Genomic DNA, 21,551 nt, shown 5'->3' on the forward strand with positions numbered 1-21,551 from the left:
TCAGATCTGGAATAATGCAAAGAAAACAAGTTCATATTAATTTTTAAACAACAAAATACTAATGTTTTAACTTAGGAAGAGTTCAGAAATCAATATTTGGTGGAATAACCTTGATTTACAATCACAGCTTTCATGCGTCTTGGCATGCTCTCCACCAGTCTTTCACATTGCTGTTGGGTGACTTTATGCCACTCCTGCCGCAAAAATTCAAGCAGCTCGGCTTTGTTTGAGGGCTTGTGACCATCCATCTTCCTCTTGATCACATTCCAGAGGTTTTCAATGGGATTCAGGTCTGGAGATTGGGCTGGCCATGACAGGGTCCTGATCTGGGGGTCCTTCATCCACACCTTCACTGACCTGGCTGTGTGGCATGGAGCATTGTCCTACTGGAAAAAACACTCCTCAGAGTTGGGGAACAAAATGACAAAATGTCTCCGACCAAAACTCCGATGTCTCCCCTGTTCCCTCCGGCCGTGGTCGGGAGGCTGAGGCAGGAAAAGCCAACATTGACTCATGGAGATCAGCATTGATTCATGGAGAGATCTTCGTCTGGTCAGCTAACATTACTGCCAAGCAGCTGAAATATAGAGTGATATTGTGGTTTTAGCTGACGTGTGTCGCCTCACTGTTTTGAGCAATGCTCGTTCATGTCTATGTAGAGCGAGCACAAGCGCGAGCAACAGGACGCTGACTTTCGTTGACTTAACGGCCACAGGTGTCACTGTTAACAAGCATTTTCTGATTCTTACAAACAGTCCCTTTAAGGCGGTTGGCATCCAGCTTTTTTTATCCTCAATGTTTTACAATCTAGTCCTACATTCATATTCATATTTGATCAGTGCTGCCTAGTTTGATCGTTTGATCAGAGTTTGTGAGTGATTGACAGCTGCTCAGAGACGGCAAGGCTCCAGCTCGGCTCTGATTGGTTGTTGTCCTCCAGTCTGTGAAATCTTGGCCGGAGATTCAGATTACCTGTCTCATGCACTATACTGTCAGGATATAGTAACCGTTTTTAAAAAAAAAAACTTTTTTTAATCATATTTGCTCCATTTCTACTCACTGCAGCTTAAAAGCCCTCTCTGCCAACTCATCCACCCTCTCATTCCCCCTCACCCCTACATACGCTAACCTGCAGAAATGTTATTTGATTTGCTATTCTTGTGATTGACAGAAGGACTTCCTGTCGTACATCTTGAAGGGTGTTTGGGGACGAGTCTGAGCATATCAGCACTTTATCTTGTCTAGTTTTTTCCACCCATATAGTGCAACCAACACTGCCAGCATCTCCACTGTGTAAACCGCTAAATAATTGGATGTTATTCTGCACTTGCAAGCATTCCTCTCTTCTCAAGCTCATTTGATAACCTTTCCATTATTTTGCATATATTTCATGTTAGTGCTTTTGGCCGGCAACTATTTCCTAATCCTGTCTGTATTATATAACCTATACCAACCCTCTTCTGATTTCCCTGAAGTCTTGTTCTGTGCTCACAAGTGATTTTAAATTCCACTCCTACTCTGTCTATATTTCCTAAACTGGACTGAGTTTGTAAATTATAATAGTGTGTCCCTCATTGTCTGTATCCCATTCCCACTAGTTAAGTTAATTATGGCTGTTTTAATTAATGATCTTGCCTCTCCCCTACCATAGCTCCTTTTATAATTTTGTTACATTAATTTATCTGCTTGTTCATTATCTTTAATGAAAAATGGACCAAACAAAACTGCACATACTCATCCTTTGACATCTTAGGAGCATGATGTGAATTTCTATCACGAGATCTTCTCCGATCGTTCGTCTTGATGACAAACTTCTGAGAGCTTTTGCTGAATCTGAGCCAATGACTTATTTCAAAGGCTGTTGTTCTATCTACTGGAGGGACAAAATGATTGCAATGATTTCTGCTGAAAATAGTGACAATTTATCAGTCTGTGATATATATTAACATTAAATTCTGGTGTATATATATTATATATTATACATATTTACCAATTCCCACATGCCCAGCATCAGGATTCTTTGAACCATCTGTATATATTTATCAAAAATCGATAGAATTGTCTTTGAATATGATCTTTAACAATATGATGAATGTTATCTATTACTGATCAGTTCTTCTTTTTTCTAGGACCTGTAAATTTTCATGTGGATCTGGGCGCATCCATGGAGGAACATTACTTAAAGGTAGGGTTGATAGTGCTGTTCAAATATTTTTTTGTTATATTAGTTGAAATTGTTATTACATCACGACAACAATCAATAAATCAAATGCTCTGACAAAAAAAATCTGGCATCTGTTGCTGTCGGAGAGAGTCCTGAAGGGACGGACTGTCAGTGTTGCTGACTTGGTGAATTTCTCGCTAGATTTAGGGACTTTTGGAGCTAGTGCTGCTAGCCACTTTTATTGGAAAAGAGGTGGCAACACAAGGCTGGGTTTTTCAGTTGGATCATTTTTAAAATCTAGTGCATACTTGCCAAACCTCCCGATTTTCCTGGTAAACTCTCGTTTTTATTGCCCTCTCCCGGTTTCCTCCCGGAGTCACAATTCTCCCGCATATCTCCAGAAATGCCTACTGTTTCCACCTGGACGGCAGTAGAGCTACACCAAATGTCTTTTCCCGGTGGAGGAGAGCTGCTTGCGACACTGCAGCGGGGTTTGAGCTGCGCTTGTCCAACATCATAGCAAAGCCATCATGGCGTGTTGCAAGCCATTGTAAATAACGGGTTTCAGAGCAAAGTGGTTCCGTTGTCGCATTGTGAGAGGACCATCAATGAGGGAGAGATGGAGAGTAGAAAGAAAGAAATACTCAAGCAGGGGCAAAAAATTAATGAATGAAACTGAGTATTATATTATTATATTATTTTTAAAAATTCTCTCTAATGCTTGTCTGTATAGAAATAAGTCTGTGTTAAGTGGGGCTTTCTTTCGAGTTAACAACACCTAACATGATTTAGCAACTGAGACCTTGAAAACCCAGTTATATGACCAACTTTCACAATCTGTAAAGAAGATTTTGAATCACATGAATATCATTTCTCCCTCTTTTCCAGCTCGTCCCTTCATCTGCATATAGTGACGCACTTATATATCTCTGCATCCCAAAATCATTTATCATAATAATGAAAAGGATAGGGCTGATTACACTTCCTTTTTCTATTACAAGCTCACTAGACATATCTGATCCTACTTTAATCCTGAAAGTACGTCGTGCTGAGAAATCCAATAATAATCCTAATATACAGCTTGCCTGGTTCATAGTTTTGTATCGTTGTGCTTCTCTTGCTTGTTTTTGTACAACTCATCTTTGCAAAGCGACACTATGTTCTCCTCCACAGCTGTTGCACATTTTCGATATGCATGATTCACTCCCCACCGTGCACACCTCTCCTTTCCATTGTTCTGTTGCATATTACTTGACCCATACAGTGACATATATTCTCCTTCTGAATAATTGAACATGCCCAGCAAAACTTTCTTCGGTAAGATATTATCAAAATGAAGTAAGAACCTCTCCGTTGTCTCATTCCCCTTATTACAGATCAACCTTTTAGCTTCAGCAGCTTCAACTGCTTTCTTTCTAAGTCCTGACACAATGTCTTCAATAGATAGCGATAGTGGAACACCAGATATTAGATTACACCCATTATTTTGGCGACTGCATCTGGAATGTGTGACTTGTCTTTTTCTCTATTAATCATTTTCTTGTTCAAAATCGATCTCTGTTGTTCTTCATCCTTTGCAAATATTAGTACTCTTCTGTTGTTCAGGTATTTTGCTTTGCCTTTGTGATTTTAATTGGATTGAAATGACTACCATCTTTGTTCAACTCCATGATTAATTTTCATTCATTATTGTGTTATCTGTTATTTATAAATGCTACATTAATTAACTGCTGCTTGAAGCCTTGTCTGAGATTTTTAATGTTTTGAAAGTGTTATCAGAATCCTCATTTGAACCGCTGGATCTTTCAACATTAGCTTTTTTCCTCCTTTTCTGGTAGTGGACCGGTTGCCAGTCCATTCCACCACGCAGGTGCAGAGGGGCTGAGGGTGCTTGAGCTCATGCCCCTTTGCCCGTTGATGTCCGAATTTCCCTTTTGTCAAGGCGTATTTTATGTTTTTTATTATGAATTCCTGCCCGTGGCCCTTATCAAGAAAAGCAATTAACAATTAACAATAATTTATCTCTAAATAAAAAAATTACAGTTTACATCACATGTTGGTCATCCGTGACGTGCCCTCAGTTAAGCTCGCAGCATTGACCCGGGATGCAGACAGACACTCATGGTACATGTCCACAGCCTCCATCCTTTCCACGCTTCCCATTCATTGTCTATGTAAGCAGCCATGCAATGCATTCTGGTAGCGTGGCGGCGCGATTCGAGAGACGGGGCGTCACACCGCCCGTTCCTCATTTACATAAAGTTGAGGTCTAGGCTACGTTATGCAAATCGCGGGCGTCCGAGACGACTCGCCGCCTCTGGAAACTCCCGAGAAACATTTAAATTAAGTGTTGTCGATCCAAAATAAAGACAGACTCAGCAACTGCATGGCTTATTTCTCGCCTAAAATGTTTTCAGAAACACATTTCGGTGAACTATTTTCGTGATGTGAGAGAAGAAAGTTTCCAAACGAGCCGCCATGGTGGTTCGGGTTTGAAAGCTGGGAGCAGCAGCCCACGAAGGAAAGCGTTCGTCTAATCAGGTGCTCAGTGCCTTGTGTCTAGTGGCAGCCCATCAAGCATCCAATGCTGGATTCTAGGCGATCCTTCGCGATAAAAAAATGCCCCTGTAGACGCGTACCATCACGCCTCATTTCCACAGAGCTCTGTGTACGTATGTGAGTCAACCGGAAGTTCATTCATTCCTATGGGAACCTCCGTGATCTCTGATTTGTTTGTGAAGCTCTTCCTTATTGTTTTTTTTTGGTCCGTACTTTGCCTCAAGTACATTGGAAAATTTGACTTTTGTGGCAGATTACGGACAGACCGTATACACTCTGTGCCACAGGAAGTTAGCATGTTATGCTAACTTCCTGTGGAATTAGTGGATCAATGAGGTGATTGATGAATGTAATCCCGAGCTCTATTTATACATTTTTTCTTTGTGAAAAGTTAGAATATTTAGCAGTTTTGTGAACTATTTTGTTAAGATGTATGAACCACTACATGTTACACAGCTGGCATGCTACCAATATTAGCTAAATATGCCATTGAACTTTTAACCTAGAAAAAATGTAACATTTAAACATGACTCATCTAGACTGGACGACGAAAAACAGACAAAACTGTTTTATATCTATGAAGTAACTTCTCTCCCATATCTGTGGCAGTGTTTCTATCCAACCGTAAAGAGATGCATTTCCCTGCGTTGGACACATTACGGGGCGTAATCACTATACTGTACAGATTTGGATACAAAACAAAACTTCGGATTTGTGTCATTGATTATTGATTATATAGTATTAGCGTTACGCAGCGTCACCTTCAAATTGTGCAACACAAGTTTAATAGTGGTCCTGGATCTATTTTATAAATTTTGTCAGTGTGACAATACAAACAGGTGACAAATTATACAGACAAAGTTGTAACAGGACATTAACAGACATTAATATGAGACGTATGAAACCGACGTTATGATTTGAATATGGTACAGATTTCTGATTGCTGTTGTTAGTGGGATGTATGTGTGCATGTACTGTATGAAAGTGTGTTGTGCAAGTGTGTCATATATTCAAATTCATATGTGAAGAACTGAGCAGAGGCAAGAGGAAGAGGAGGAGGAGGAGGAGGCGGAGGAGAGAGAAACAAAATAAATAAATGAGTAGACTTCTTTATTAATACCCAAGAGTATATTTGTTATGCAGCCAGGAGATACAGCATTCAGAGTTAAAACAAGACAAATGAAGTTTATGCGTAAATTCAGTCAGGAAGACTAGGGGTGCAATCTCATTCATTCTCATTCATTCTGGGTCACTCTCTCATGGGCTATTACTATGTCAGCTGATTATTATAGCTCTTGATTTTTTTCGAAATGTAACAATACGTATTCTAACATGTTTTTAACCCTAACAGTTTACTTATTAGGGCTGGGAATATTCACCTAACTCCTGATTCGATTCATGATACTTGGGTACCAAGTCGATATGTATTGTGATTTTTAAGTATTGCGATTTGATATTACGATTTATTGTGATTTTTGTTAACTTTTTTTAACACTAGAACATGGGAAAAAGTTGAATCATACACTTCTAGGGACTTTTACTTTGGAAAATATATAAATTAATACAGTAAAAAGGTTTGATTTTCAGCATCTATGTAGTCAGAGATGTCCTGAAGTCTAATATATATCAGTCATTGTAAAGCATTACTTATTTAATTTTTTCCAGCAACCCAAAAATCAAAGAATAAAGACCTTTACCTCACAAATTAGTGGTATTTTTTAAAAATTTATAATGTAATGTTTTATACTTCTGGTGAATACAATCCAATCAATCTTCTTTCTATATATGTATTTCGTATGTACAGTTCCCTTATCTGATGAGAGGGTTGCACTGTAAAGGACAGAGGGTGTCGTATCCTGTACAGATTGTAAAGCCTCCTGAGACAACTTTGTGTTTTGTGATTTTGGGCTATACAAATAAAATTGACTTGACCTTTGTTACCACCTTATTTTGAAAACCAGACGTAGTCACACGTGTAAACTTCCGTTAACTTCTCTGAGTCTGTCACTAGCAGCTTTGTTCTCTTTATACATCCATGGTCAGCTCCATCGGGGCCGTTTGAATGCATTTAACATAAATGTCAGTATATGGGTGCTCTACAGTTGTAGCGTCGGCCAATTTGACCACGGAGATACGAGTGACGGCTGGCTTTACTGCACGTTATGATGTACTCCCTGAGAGGGAACACATGCATTTATCATTTTTTCACACCATCTATATGCTTTTTCCATGTTAGTCTTTCATCAATGTTACATCAATTTTACTTCACTCCCCCTCTGGATTGCTTGTCAACTGTACATAATGGAGCCCTGACATTCAGATTTCTCATTATGACATTTCGTTTTTTCTACTGAAATGTTAAACCTCCACTTGCCTCCCCAATCCGCTCTATAATTTAGGGCTTCCTGCATTCGCTCAGTTGTATCTTTAATATTTCTGCCTTCTTTTCCAAATTGCTAATCGCAAACAGAGAGAGACCAAAACCAGCCCCAAGGTCTTGAACGATATAATTTATCATAATGTTAAATAGTATCGTGCTGATTACACTTCACTGGGGTGTTCCACTGTCAATACCTGCGTCATCAGAATAAGCATCCCCAACCCTACCCTGTATTACCCTGTTCTTTAAGTTTGAAACCAATGAAGCATGCGCCCTGGTATTACTGCTTCATACAGATCTATAATTAGCCACTCTTTCCGTAACATGTCCATTGTCTTCTCAATGTCGAGAAACATCGCCACTCCTCCCTCTTTATTTAGTCTCTAGGAACAAGCGCTGAACCCGACAGGGCATTATCAGTCATCGCCCCCTCTCTTTGGGACTCATCAAACCACATCAGATATGCCCCCACACTGTCATCATTCAAGAAGGCCTTCAAAACCCACCTTTTCAGACTTTACTTCCCCAGCTTCCCCAATTTTATTCTTATCCTTTCTTTCATTTTATTCTTATCCTTTTTCTGTCTGTATTACAGAGATTACTGCTTGTTTTTGTTCTTTATCTTCTTCTACAGTAAAGCATCTTTGAGAACTTTTAAAAGTGCTAGATACATCTGATGTATTATTATTTATTTATCATGGCTGTCTTTATGTCAGTCAAAGGAAAGCACTTTTTTTCGTTTCTCGTCCTCGGTGTTCCTCCCTCTGCAAAAAACAATTTGTATTGGAGTAAACTTACCCTCCTTCTCCAGTTCTAACACCAATCTATCTGTGACCATTTTTTCCATTACTTATACTTACTCATACCATGGCAACGGTCGAAGCTTCGAAGCATCTGGGTCCGGTGTTCTTGCAACACTGCATCCTCTAATCAGCCTGAAGATCTAATGCCATCCTTTCCAGGAGCTGTTTGTCCCCATTTCTTTACAGCTCTGCATTATTCTTCCAATGATAAATATAGATTAAAGCTTCAGTAGGCAGAATGTCTTTGGCATCATTGGGCAAAAAATTCAATAATAACCTTTCAGCATATTGTGATTCAAGTGTTCTGAGAGAAAAATAGACTTCGTCTCCTCATCATGGCTCTGTTTTCAGGCTTTAAAAAAATCTAGCCCGTGATGGAAAACTTTAATAATTTTATTTTCACTCAGTTTTGCTTTCTCCAAATCACTTGTGGAAAACACCCCCTCTTCCTTTAATGCTGGCATTTTCCTTAAAACTCCTAACATGCTGTGAACTGCTGCCCATATTTCTCCACCAGATGTTTCCAAGCCTAGTCCTTCTCAGTATTTTCTATAGCACTCTTCTTTCTCAGCTCTCAGACATTTTAATCTATGCTTTGCTCTCTGTTGGCCACTTTCTCAGTGCTCTGTCAGCACGGTTCTGCTTTATCACATGACATGATTTATTCCACCACGGTGCACTTATCTTCCTCTATAGGGGTGCATTCATATGCATTGCTGAAGGCTTTTGCACATAAGCTGTTATTCCATTCATTTATTGTTCCCTCCTTGGCTCGGGGTAACAGAACTCATGAAACGGTATTACGAAATTAAGATACAAACAAAGGTGATTGTATTCTGTTACAGTTACAGACAAAAAAAGACGTAATCAGATTACGGAGACATTTAGTAAAAATGGGTATTATAAGCAGGATTACAATTTTAGAATAAAGAACGATATACTGCCATGCACATTACAACACTTCACCACACGAGTCTCAAACAATGGCTTCTAATGTTAGTGGAGAAAAATGCTTTCACTGGGTGGAAATTTAACCATTATTTGGTTTGTAAAGCAGAAAATGGGAACATCATCACGGTTATTGCAAAGCAGGATGGTTTGCACAATGTCCTTTTTAGGGAGGCATCCGAGCATGAAAAGACATCTTCGTAGGGAATGAGCGAACCGCTTACAATTTCTGGTATGGCAAACATAATACAAGACAAACTGGGAAATTTGCATGTACTGTAGCTTTAATTTAATTTATATGGGTACTGCTGCTGCTGCTTCTCATAGTTAAATCAGGAAACACTAATGTGCCAAATGATTCGAGTTCTTGGATGATGACAGCATTTTTACAGCTGGAAAGGCATAACTTATTGCACTGTACTGTGATGCAATTTCTGCTTTACATACAAAATAATGGCGAAATTTCCGAACTAGTTGGTCTGCCATCTTTCACACATACTAACCGATATCTATCCATGAAGTCCTCCACTGTGTTACCATTAACATCTTTTATTCTACTGGTTGTGAGCATTAGAGTCACTTGCCTAAATGACTGGTGACCCTATTTGTTCCATAACATCCAAATCCTGATGCTAATTTGCAAACAGGGATTGTAGAAATTAGCAATTTTCTTCCATTTGTGCGTTCCCCATACCCCTTTTCACTTTCTGGTACTACAAATCAGATCTTACAAATGTTTTACAGTCTCCTCCTGCTTTCTTATTTCGATCCTGTCTAATACTTTGATACCCTGGAACCACAAAGTTATGGTTTCCTGAACACACAACACCTCTGGTTTATCTCTGAATACATCCACAACAAACCTTTTAACTTCCTGTTCTCTTCCAACCAAACACCTTGCATTCCACTGCAAGATATAAAACATCAGCAGCTTAGTAGCATTTATTTCCACCTGCCTGAAGGGTAACATCAGTATTTTTCAACCTGGACCCTATTTTCCCATGTTTTTGTGTCTAAAGCCCCTTTCAAACAGCCTGTTCAGGACGGGACTGTTGCGTTATCCACTGTTGTCTTCCAATGACAAGTCACATAACACAATAACAAGCAGAAAGCGAAAGGTAAGAAAAGGTTTAATTTCTCTGTAGGCAAAAACAAGCTTGTCAAATTGACGCCAGCCCGGCGCATGCACCTCTGCTACTCTAGCCGAAAAACAATTACGGCGTAGAGTTTTTGTCGTATGAAAAGAATCTGATGATGCTGAAGACGTCCAAGGCACTTCATAGTGGATGACACATCCTCAGTTTGTATAAGGCTGTCACCACTGCACTGAATCAAAACAAGACCGGCCAGGCAAGCCTATATGAGCTTGAACACTAGTCACAGTTCGTCACATTCACGATGTAAATGACTGAGCCAATCAGATTTCAACAAAAAAGAGGATCGACCCAAATAGGAGGGGAGTATTAGATTGGCCCAGTCTGACAGGCAGCGTTCTGCTCTGTGCTGTCTGACTGCAGTTACTGCTATTGGTAACTTTTTATTATCATATTATTATTGTTATTTTGCTCATGATGAATAGTTAGCCCACATAGTATAGTATAGTTGCCACCCTTGCCAAAGTGCCACACTAGGTAATTGCCTATTTCGCCAATATGGACTCGCCGGCCCTGACCGTATCCCATTTAGCAGTGTCCATCTGCACCTTCCATACTGGACCAATTTAAAAAAAATGTTGTCCCCATTAGACACTTAGACACAAAAAGATGTGACACTATGGTCCAGGTTGAAAAATACTGAATTTATCTTTTAAACCCTTCACAACAACAACAACAACAAAAACAGAAAAAGAAAAGCAAGACAGGCTCAGGCTCTAATGATACAGCATTATTGTACATTAGCAACAGGTGCCCTCAGTGCTGTGTCAGTACTTACACACATGCAAGACTACAATGACTGCAAGACTACAAAAACTGTGATTGGTTTTCTACCTATTGAACAGCATGTTTTATCATTTTTAAGACCATAGTCTAAGATGTCAAATTAATGAATAAACCATATATAATCCAAATCATGCTATATAAGATGCAAAAGTCCTACAATCATCTAACATTAAAAGCCATTCTGTTTCTATTAGCAGCATTCACTATAACCATTTAGATACATTACTTGTCCCTGTAGTTGTTGTTCAGCTGCAGAACACACTTGAACCTGATTAGATTCAACAGCAACGCACCATAAAACGCAGTGAGAAAAACGAATGAGACCTTTTGAAGACTGTACAAAAGCTTTTTTGAAAGCGGGCAGAGAAAAGAGGGACAACTTGAATACCTAAAATGCATTTAATTGACGCGCATCTCCAGCCAGAAAAAACATAACAAATTAGTCACTGCCTGAACTCACATCTCCTGTCTCTGTTGGATAGGAGCGTTATAATAAAGTAAGCACAGTGTTGCAATGAGTTAGACACGGTGCCTTCACTGCTAGGTGCAGCCGTAATGACACTGCTGACCCCTGTTAAGGCATTGTCTTATCGTTTCCCCCGCTCGAAGGATGTCAGAGCACAAACCCATCATTAAAGTATGATATAACGATGTTGTTAGACACTATGACACCTAGGACTGGGTGTCAGTACTCGATACCTTTAAGGTATTGACCGAAGTAATCCAGTACCGAGTAGTATCGAAACCTTTCCATTCCATACACCTGCAATCAACCTTTTTTGTGCCTAGATATAGAAAAAAATGTGTCAGAGCATGTGAGTGGAGTGGAGCGCAAGCGAGGTGTGAGTATGAGCAGAAGGATTTTGTGGATTTTTTATAAAGTTGGAGCGTTGCCTTATCTACGGCTCCAATTTCCCTCGGTACCCCTCACACCATGAGCTTGAAGCGTGCCCGAGCAGGCCTGACCAGAAAATGTATCTGATCACACTTTCATGGACGCACACATGAAAAGAACTGTTCAACCAGGTGTAGTCCAGCCGTCATCTGCTCATCTGAACTTCTCCCTCATTGCTGTATTTTGGGAGTACACATGGACATGTAAATATGCATACATGTGTACATGTAAATTACTACAGATCTGGTGTTGTATAAATGTAAAAAATGCTGAATCATTTATAGGATTAGTGAACAATTGCCCCCATGTCCTCACACTTTCCACGCATCCTTTTATCATTATTCATCTCTTAAGCATGGATTAAAATAACGGAAATGTCTGTGAATGGATCACACACTATTATATATTCATTGCTTTTGTATGAATTTTTCACACAAATTATTACTTGTCATGGTTTAAGGTTGTGATTCAGATGGTGGTAAGAAATGATCATCAGTGATAATACATTTTATTCTCCACATCATGTTCAGAGCAAAATCTATTTGCATATCTAGTTACAGCACAGCAATTTCCACACTAACACCCACAAACATCTGACTTTTGTCATTAGTGGTAAAGGTTACAATCTTCATTCATTACCAGGACAAATGACTCTGCAGTAATGACGGGTATTTATCAGCTCCAGCTCTGACTGGCAGTGATGGAAACATGCCAGCCAGGTGGACAAGCGTTGAAGTGAATATATAATAAATAAAATGAACAGTACTGTAATTTATTAACATACATAACATACAATTCATATATGCTCCTCAAAGCCACTAGACTCCAGTCAGACAACAGTAATTTTACCTCGCTGATCATCGAAACACACTTCATTAAAATGTAAGACAAAATAAAACTCATCAAAACCGTCTTTCCACTGTTCCAACAATCATCAACTCTGGTTTGAGCGAAACAAACCCTTAATTCACAGATTTGGATGTGAAAAGTAACAGCCGCTCTATGCGCTCCTCAAAGCCACCAGACTCCATTGACAGAAACAGTAATTTTACCTCACAGAAACAAAATAAAACTCATCAAAACCGTCTTTGATAGTCTTTCCACTGTCCCAACAATCACCAACTCTGGTATGAGAGTTTGAAGAGAGACTGAATGGACATCCACAGACATTAAAAAAAAAGAAGTAACCACCGCAACATTTTCATTGTTTACTAACTGTTTTCTGGTGGGTTTGTGACGTAGAACGTGACACACCAGAGAAAAAAAACCAGAAGGCATACTCATCTTCTGGCAATGGAGTCTATCGCCTATTTTGAGCGTGTTTTCCCGTGTTTAATAAACCTGCATATACGCACACATTTTGGTGGGAAAATTGTACAAGTAGCAGGCAGCCAAGTAATCAAAGATATTTGTACTGAAAAAGTGGAGTTCAGGAGCCCTTTTTTTCACTATTAACATTCTTCACATGTTGATGAAATTTTGATTACAGTTCCTCTTTAACCCCCAGATTACCAGTAGACAAAGTTAACACTCAAATAAAGTAACAGTATGAGCAGAGCTCAAGACAGACGTAACAGTCTGTCTGGTTTTAATTTTCTACTCACGGGAGCAGAACCACAGGCTGCAAGGGGCTGTAAGTTTGAATGCATTAAAGTTCATATTTATCTCTTCACATAGCCTCCATCTCTTCTTTCACTAATGAACGTGGAAATCAGTGAGTTGTACTGCACGGCAACAATTTGTTTTTAATACATGTGCTGATTTTTAGTTAGTTTAGTTATTGAGTGTTAAAAGTGTTAAAAACCTGAGCTTTTAATGGTGATTGATGGTGTGGATAACATCTTGTACATTCCAATACCCATATTACCATACTATTTAGTATGCCAGAAAAAGATTTAGTGTGTCATACATCATGGGTTCTATCTTACACCTGGCGCACAACGCAGCGCAACTGTCATTGCTCGTTTCAGACCGTCGCAGTTGTCATTTTCACACCTAGCGCCCACATTGTGTATATAGCAAATGTACTTTTGCCCATCTGTGTGCCCATCTGTGTGCCCATGGGCTCGTTGGAATGAGGTGTGGTTTGAGGCAGCAGAAAGCGATTGTGCCACTGACCAACAAAAACCTGGTCTAAAGTCTGGCGCAGTATTTTCCTGCTATTTAAAGGGCACATTATTCAGATAGATGTGTCTACATAGGAGGGTTCACTACACTCGACTTGTTACACACACAGGGAAGCACAGCAGCTCTCCTCCTCAATTAAATACAGTGCATTAAAACAATTCCATCCAGCCAATGGTAGACTGATAAACCTTCAACAAAAGTTGAAATGCCTTTCTTTCAATTCAGTTTGCGATACCCCTATACATTTTTATTTTCATTCTAAGATTATCCTGGAGGAGGCCGGTAATATTTACATATAAATCTCAACTAAACCTGTGTTTACTTTCTTCACTGAGACAGACGAAAATTCGAAAATTAAAAAACTCCGTCAATCAAAGTTCAGCATTGGGAAGAGAAGAGATACGGGACAAGATGAGGAGACTGAGAGACGAAGAAAGAGAGAAGGTGATGAAGATGAGAGAGGAAGAACAGGTACTGCACTACTGTGCCCAGGATAGGATTAGCATTGTGTCCCTGTGCTGTTCAACACAAAGAAAAACTGTCCTGATCCAATTCAAACAATATAATTACCACAGTGATAATCACAGTGATATGTTCTTGGGTAATAACAGTGGAATGAACTCAATTTAGACAAATATCCAGCACAATGATGAAATGTAGAAGGTGTGTATAATTTTATAATAAAGACCTCTGTAGGCTGCTCCTCATCTCTGCTGCAGGCTGACAGCTCGAGCCGAGGCTACGTTAGCTGTTACTAGCATAACATATCCGAATCTGTGACCTAACACATAGATGTATAAACAGAACTGGATACAGCGATGGAGGCGGGCTCCCGTTCATTCCTATGAGAGTTACTAAGTGGCGCGTGAAGCCAAAATGGCTAGACTGCCGAAAGATAAAATACTCAGATCATCCAGCGATCTTCCGCATCCATTGGACCCATAGAGCAGGCGCAGTAGCGTTTCCTTTAATTCCGCGTCCCAGCCCTCGCTCCAGCCTAAGTTTGGGTCTCATTCACATCAATGAAGGAAGGAAAATAACTCTGGATTCACCTATAGTATTAGTGCATTTTACAACTTTTAGGACCTAATAATTTCAATAAGGGATATACAAGTGTTAGTACTGGAGAGTTGATTTACCTCAAAAGAAATTTGAGTTACAGACGTCTCTTTCCCAATGTCAGTCTATGGGAAAAAGTCTTTTTGGGCCTAATTGCATCACATGACGGACAAGGAAGTTGTAGTACCGCCGTTTGGCCACTATGAAAATTTGCTTCAATGCCCGGCGCTCTTTCTGGGGGCTTGACCTAAGAGTTGGCAGTCGGGTTCCATTGTTGGTAAGGTTTTGACAAGGAAGACAAATGTCTGGGATATAAAAGATGATACCTGTGGTTCTGCTGCAGAAAATTATATCCTTTTTCTTAAACTGTCCATCGTGAGTCTGACAGTGTTATAACAAAGCATGCTAAATTGCTGGAGTAGTCTTTTTTTTTTTTTTTAAAGTTATTTTTTTGGGGGCATTTTTCCATTTTTTTATTGAGGACAGTGGATAGAGTCTTGAAAGGGGGGAGAGAGAGAGAGTGGATGCGGAAAGGGCCACAGGCCGGATGCGAACCCGGGCCGCCGCGGTCAGGACCAAGCCTTGATACATGGACGCCCGCTCTACCAACTGAGCTAACCCAGGCGCCCTGGAGTCGTCTTTTAAGTTTATATTGCGCCTTAGCGGTGCATACAGGATAGCCAAACAAATCTGCAATTAATCAAATTACTACAAACTTATGCCAAATTCACTCCAGGCAGCTGCGGCTCACCGCAATAATTACATATTTCCACGGCCGGGAGGCGTGTTCATGTGTTTCAGGTGGGAAGAAATTTGTTGTAACATAGGTCAACATGTCACAGGATCTGTTTACTGATCAGCTGAGTTAAACTTTAAAAGTTAAACTTTACCCAACGTTTCGTTTGGCCGCACTTCGCCGCAGTATCAGACGGCTGCAGCTTGCTGAGCTCGGGAGTGACTGCTGCAGCTTTTCATAGACCTTGCAGGGCAGCTCAGTGCAGGCCGCACTTCGCTTCTGCTCTGTGTGAATTCGGCGTGACTGATACATGGTGAATCCAGAGTCTTAAAGGCCCCCTGCGGCTCCCGTTGTCCACTTTGCCTGGTTAACTTTCTATCTAGGTATTTTATATCCACAATAAACAAAACCATTATTCTAGTAATGTGCACTCAGTGCAGACCTCCACCAGGTGTGTCTGCAATGACTACTGCTGTAATGTGTGATTTTATGATTGCAAACCACAGTTGTCTAACCCCCATTTAGACCGCAAATGAATCAGATGTGTTTTTCACTCGCACGTCTCACACAACAGATACGCTGTCATTGTAATCTAAGCAGATTTTCTCTTCAAGTCTAGTTTTTCAACAATGCATGTGTAAACGTGAGGTTGATGCCCAACAGAGGCAGACCTTTAGGGGGGCTCCGAGTTCTCTCCCAGGAAATTTTGAGCATCAAACACTTAATTTCCTTCATTCTAGTGAATTTTTATGCATCAATTTCTGCCTTTTCTGCACCCAGTTATGGTGGAAATATCTTTATTTATGTAAAGGAAAACACAAAATTCAAGCGCCAGATGACAATTCAAAATATAATGGAATATAATGCAGTAGCCTAAGGCTTTCAGTCATTCTGTATTGCTTTCAGATATTTATTCTCCTGTAGATAATTTTTTTCTCATTTAATGTTCTCCCTTTATAACCTATATCTATGGTAATAACGACCAATTTGACCCAATGTTTTCTGTCAGAACATTCAGCAATTTATTCGCTAACGTTTCAATTTATTTAATTATTTATTAATTTATTTGCCAGGGACAATACATGAAGGCATTGCTACACTTAATTAAAGTATAACCGATGCAACGTATATAGGACTTCTAGCCGTAGCTAATTTGCAGACCTTGTCCCTGGTTAGAATACATAAATACATAATGCAACATCATACATAAAATCACATTATACAACATCGTACATTACAATCAATTTACATATGTATGTTCCTGATCAATAATCTGTGATCACAGTTTTGATCAAAACTGAGCAGCTTATACTTTTTCAGAATTATACAGTGGTGCCATTTCATTGGTTTTTGATCCATTATTTTCAGTGTTTGTTTATATAGCAATGCAACAGGTCTGGCAGTTGACGTGAAGCCTGGCTCTATACAGTAACACAATAAGACAAGTGTAAAAATATCATGGCATGCATAAACAGTTGAGCTGCCTTAAGGGCTTGTTTTCAATCTGCAAAGCGTCATCGTGAAATTCACTACCCACTTCTTCTTCTCCTGTGGTTTTACTGGCAGACTATCAATGTTAAAGGTGCATGCTGCCACCTCCTGTACCGCAGTGTGTAACATCATGACTTTATAGAGAATACTGGATTTTAAACCTATCTAACTAAAGCCATTTAAACCTGTAACTGTTTGTCCCTTGTCTCTAACAGACAAGTTTACAAAATGATTTCAGAAAATAATAATAAAAGGCCTAATAATTAACCCTCTGAGACCCACGTAGACACGTTTCTGTCTTTTTTAGGGGGGACAGGGGGTCTTAAGAGGGAGATAGCAGGTCAACAGTAGATGTCACATAGAAGTGGTATTTATCATCTGAAAGCTGTGAACCTGAAGATTAATTTGAGAAGTTATAAGGTGATAAGGTGTTATGAGAAAGTGTGAGTCACTGCAACCCCGAGAGATCCTTACGCATGCAGCCATATATGAGCCCCGAGAACATGACGCAGTTTGGTGCAGCTGTATGTGAGATTAGCCATGGACAGACACAGAGGTGCACCCCCCTCACGCATGCAGTGACACAGTCACACCGATCTCATTATCTCCTCCCAGGAGATAAACACAGGATTTTCAACCAGCAGACCGCCATTTGTGTTCCACTTAAAGGGACTGTTTGTAACTTTTTAAGCGTATAAATGTAGCGGGTCGGGACACATGCGCGCTCGCATATGCACGTTCGCGTGTAGCCGCTGTCTCTCCTCCTCTGCCTGCTTGCCTTCTCTCAGACAGAGCGTGCGTTCTCGCTCAGCTCGCTCCACCTCTAGACGTGAACGCGCGCTCACTCCACACTGCAGAAGAGTTAGTTTAGCTCTGAGAATATCTAGTGAATGTACAAGGGACGTTTGTGCAGAAATAAATGCTGCAGCTCCTCCAGACCAACAGAGGTTTCCCTTGTCTTGTGAAGTGACGGCGCTCTGCAACGAGTTACGTTGTTGTCTCGTTACCGACCGGGTGCCGGCGTCTTCCTGCTCTCTCTGGCTGTGGGCGGAGAGAGCAGGAAGACTCGTTACAGAGCCTCGCTGCCTCAGCCTGCGCTGAAGCAGGAAAAGCCAACACTAGGATCAGCAGTGATTCATGGAGAGACTTTAGTCTGGTCAGCTAACATAACAAAGCAGGTGAAATATAGAGTGATATTGTGGTTTTAGTTGACGTGTGTCGCCTCACTGTTTTGAGCGATGCTCGTTCAGGTATATTTAGAGCGAGCAAGCGCGAGCCCGATGCTGACTTTCGTTGATTTCACGGCCACAGGTGTTGCTGTTAACAAGCATTTCTGAAAGTTACAAATAGTCCCTTTAAAACTAAGGCCCTGTCGTACACAGATATTTTTAAAAACGGGTATTTTTCTCTTCGTTTTGGCTTCTTATACACGCAAACTGAGTTTTGGGTCACAAAGACGGATATTTTTTGCAAACGCCTTCTAAGGTAAGGTGTACCTTGAACTTTCATGCCAATAATGAATTTCATTCAATTGAAAAGGAAAGAGAAAGATTGGCCTCTCTCTCTCTTTCTCTCTCTCTTTCTCTCTCTGTCTCTCTCTCTTCCTCTCTCTCTCTCTCTCCCTCTCTCCCTCTCCTCTTTCTCTCCCTCTCTCTCTCTCTCTCTGTCTCTCTCTCTCTCTCTGTCTCTCTCTCTCTCTCTGTCTCTCTCTCCCTCTCCTCTTTCCCTCTCTCTCTCTCTCTCTGTCTCTCTCTCTCTCTCTCTGTCTCTCTCTCTCTCTCTCTGTCTCTCTCTCTCTCTCTGTCTCTCTCTCTCTCTCTCTTTCTCTCTCTCTCTCTCTCTCTCTTTCTCTCTCTGTCTCTCTCTCTCTCTCCCTCTCTCTCTGTCTCTCTCTCTTCCTCTCTCTCTCTCTCTCCCTCTCTCCCTCTCCTCTTTCTCTCCCTCTCTCTCTCTCTCTCTCTGTCTCTCTCTCTCTCTGTCTCTCTCTCTCTCTCTCTGTCTCTCTCTCTCTCTCTGTCTCTCTCTCCCTCTCCTCTTTCCCTCTCTCTCTCTCTCTCTGTCTCTCTCTCTCTCTCTCTGTCTCTCTCTCTCTCTCTCTGTCTCTCTCTCTCTCTCTGTCTCTCTCTCTCTCTCTCTTTCTCTCTCTCTCTCTCTCTCTTTCTCTCTCTGTCTCTCTCTCTCTCTCCCTCTCTCTCTGTCTCTCTCTCTTCCTCTCTCTCTCTCTCTCCCTCTCTCCCTCTCCTCTTTCTCTCCCTCTCTCTCTCTCTCTCTCTCTCTCTCCCTCTCTCCCTCTCTCTATCTCTCTCTCCCTCTCCCTCTCTCTCTCTCCCTGTCACTTGATCTTTCTCTCTCTCTCTCTCTTTCTCCCTCTTACTCTCCCTCTCTCTCTCTCTCTCTCTCTGTCTCTCTCTCTCTCTCTCTCTCTCTCTTTCTCTCTCTGTCTCTCTCTCTTCCTCTCTCTCTCTCTCTCTCTTTCTCTCTCTGTCTCTCTCTCTTCCTCTCTCTCTCTCTCTCCCTCTCTCTCCCTCTCTCTCTCCCCCTCTGTCTCTCTCTCTCTCTCTCTCTCTCTCTCTCTCTCTCTCTCTCTCTCTCTCTCTCTCTCTCTTTTTAAGAAAGCTTTATAAACAGCAGTCGCTGCTGAGTCGCATCACACAACTTGTTGATCATGCTTCACTTCAGCTTCTCCACAGTTATGCTCCTGACACAGCAGGTGTGCAGTTTATAGATTAGAACCCAATAGCCTAATAATACTAATAATACTACTACTAATAATACTAATAATACTACTACTACTACTACTACTACTACTACTACTAATAATAATAATAATACTACTAATAATAATAATACTAATAATAATAATAATAATAATAATAATAATAATACTAATAATAATAATACTACTACTAATAATAATAATAAGAGAGGAAAAAGTGCTAAAATGATGGTTTGGTTGTGTGTGGTGTTGTGGATGTGCAGCCCTGTCCTGACAGCAGCAGCAGGACAGAGACTCAACGACTCCTCACTTCTTGGAGAGGAGATATTGTCCTACACGGAGCATTTCCTCAACGTGTCGGGTCAGCTGGATAACCGGACTTCTGGGTTTTTCCTGCTGGACTTTGACGACGGGATGCTGGAGGACTGGCGCTCTCTGGCCAGTAAGAAGCGCCGCGGAGGAGAGTCTCAGGACGGCCGGGTGAAGGCGCTGCTGGTGGCCGCCTACTCTCTCATCATTGTGATCTCTCTGTTCGGCAACACGCTGGTGTGCCATGTGGTGGTGAAAAACAAGCGCACCCTGTCCGCCACCAGCTTGTTTATCATGAACCTGGCTGTGGCTGATATCTTCATCACCGTCCTCAATACGCCCTTCACCCTGGTAGGAACACCTTTCACTCTTGAAATATACACTGTAAACAATTGCTGTTAATTTACAGCAGGATTTCAACAGTATTACAGTTTTTCTCGATTGTTTACACACATTTTCTGAAAGCATGCCTCATACTCTCAGAACTCTACACACAAATCAAAAAACACACACACAATGGGCAAAACCCCTCAATTCTCCTGCAAAATGAAACTTTACATTCAAAACAATGTTATTTCTTCTCAAAATGGTATTTTGTTTTCAAATGACACACACAAACCATCATATGAATAGACATTTATGAGAACCAGTTGAACACTGATGTGCTCAATATAAAACACTATGATGAATGGAAAACACTTCTTCTCCATTCATCATAATGACTTAGGCCTTTTTTTTGTTACTACAGACAGTACATACATAAGTGTGTTGTAAAATATTTTAGAATATTGTTTTTATACTCAGAACACACATATACACGGTAACAAATATATTTTATTTTCCCCACAAAACCAATGTACACAGTGTACATCCCAACCAACACAAAGTTGCACATACAGTGGAAAAAAAAAAAAACTATGCTGCATCCTCTCTTCTGTTTCGGTCTGGCCACAGCACCTCATCCACATCACAAGCAATGTTTTCCCTGGCCAAGCAGCGGGGGAAATATCGCTTAGCATGTCAAATTCAGCCATGAAAAGCATTAACTGATTGCTAATTGTAACACTGTGTGACAGGTGTTTGCCCATGTGATGAGTCAGTGTGCATAGTAGGGCAATTGACTTTAGAATTTTGAATGACAGTGTGTTCCTTTTGAAAACGAGATTTTCTTCATGAAAATTGTGCCAAATGCAGAGAATTGTGTGTAGTGTTTTGAAAAAAGTGTGTTTTAGAACTGCAATTTGAGTGTAAAGCAGGAATTGTGCTTGTAGTTTAGCAGAATTGGTTCAGGGGGTTGGTGCATGAGTTACATGTTGTGGTCATTGTGTGTCAAGTACCAGTATTTGTGTGTAAACAATTGAGAAAAACTGTAACCTGTTATTGCTAAAAACAGTGCTTTAATGTTAAAGGTCCCATATTATAAA

General features: G+C 40.6%; 1 protein-coding gene and 1 long non-coding RNA gene across 3 annotated transcripts in view; one reads left to right on the top strand and one right to left on the bottom strand.

The window, feature by feature from the left end:
• The window catches only part of gpr83 (G protein-coupled receptor 83), a 69,514-nt gene that overhangs the window by 36,282 nt on the left and 11,681 nt on the right, over positions 1–21,551 (top strand). For both annotated transcript variants that reach the window (XM_037765121.1, XM_037765122.1), the window contains exons 3-4: positions 2,130–2,185; positions 20,082–20,478. In XM_037765121.1, coding sequence (XP_037621049.1) covers positions 20,233–20,478 — 246 coding nt within the window. In that variant the 5' untranslated portion in view covers positions 2,130–2,185; positions 20,082–20,232. The remainder of the gene's footprint in view (positions 1–2,129; positions 2,186–20,081; positions 20,479–21,551) is intronic.
• On the bottom strand, positions 6,447–6,690 carry LOC119485484. The gene is made up of 2 exons (XR_005206279.1): positions 6,656–6,690; positions 6,447–6,531 (listed from the first exon to the last, which is right to left on the bottom strand). It is a non-coding gene; the product is annotated as an uncharacterized LOC119485484 (long non-coding RNA).

Source organism: Sebastes umbrosus, chromosome 3 (genome assembly GCF_015220745.1).
Source record: "Sebastes umbrosus isolate fSebUmb1 chromosome 3, fSebUmb1.pri, whole genome shotgun sequence".
NCBI classification, from domain to species: domain Eukaryota; kingdom Metazoa; phylum Chordata; class Actinopteri; order Perciformes; family Sebastidae; genus Sebastes; species Sebastes umbrosus.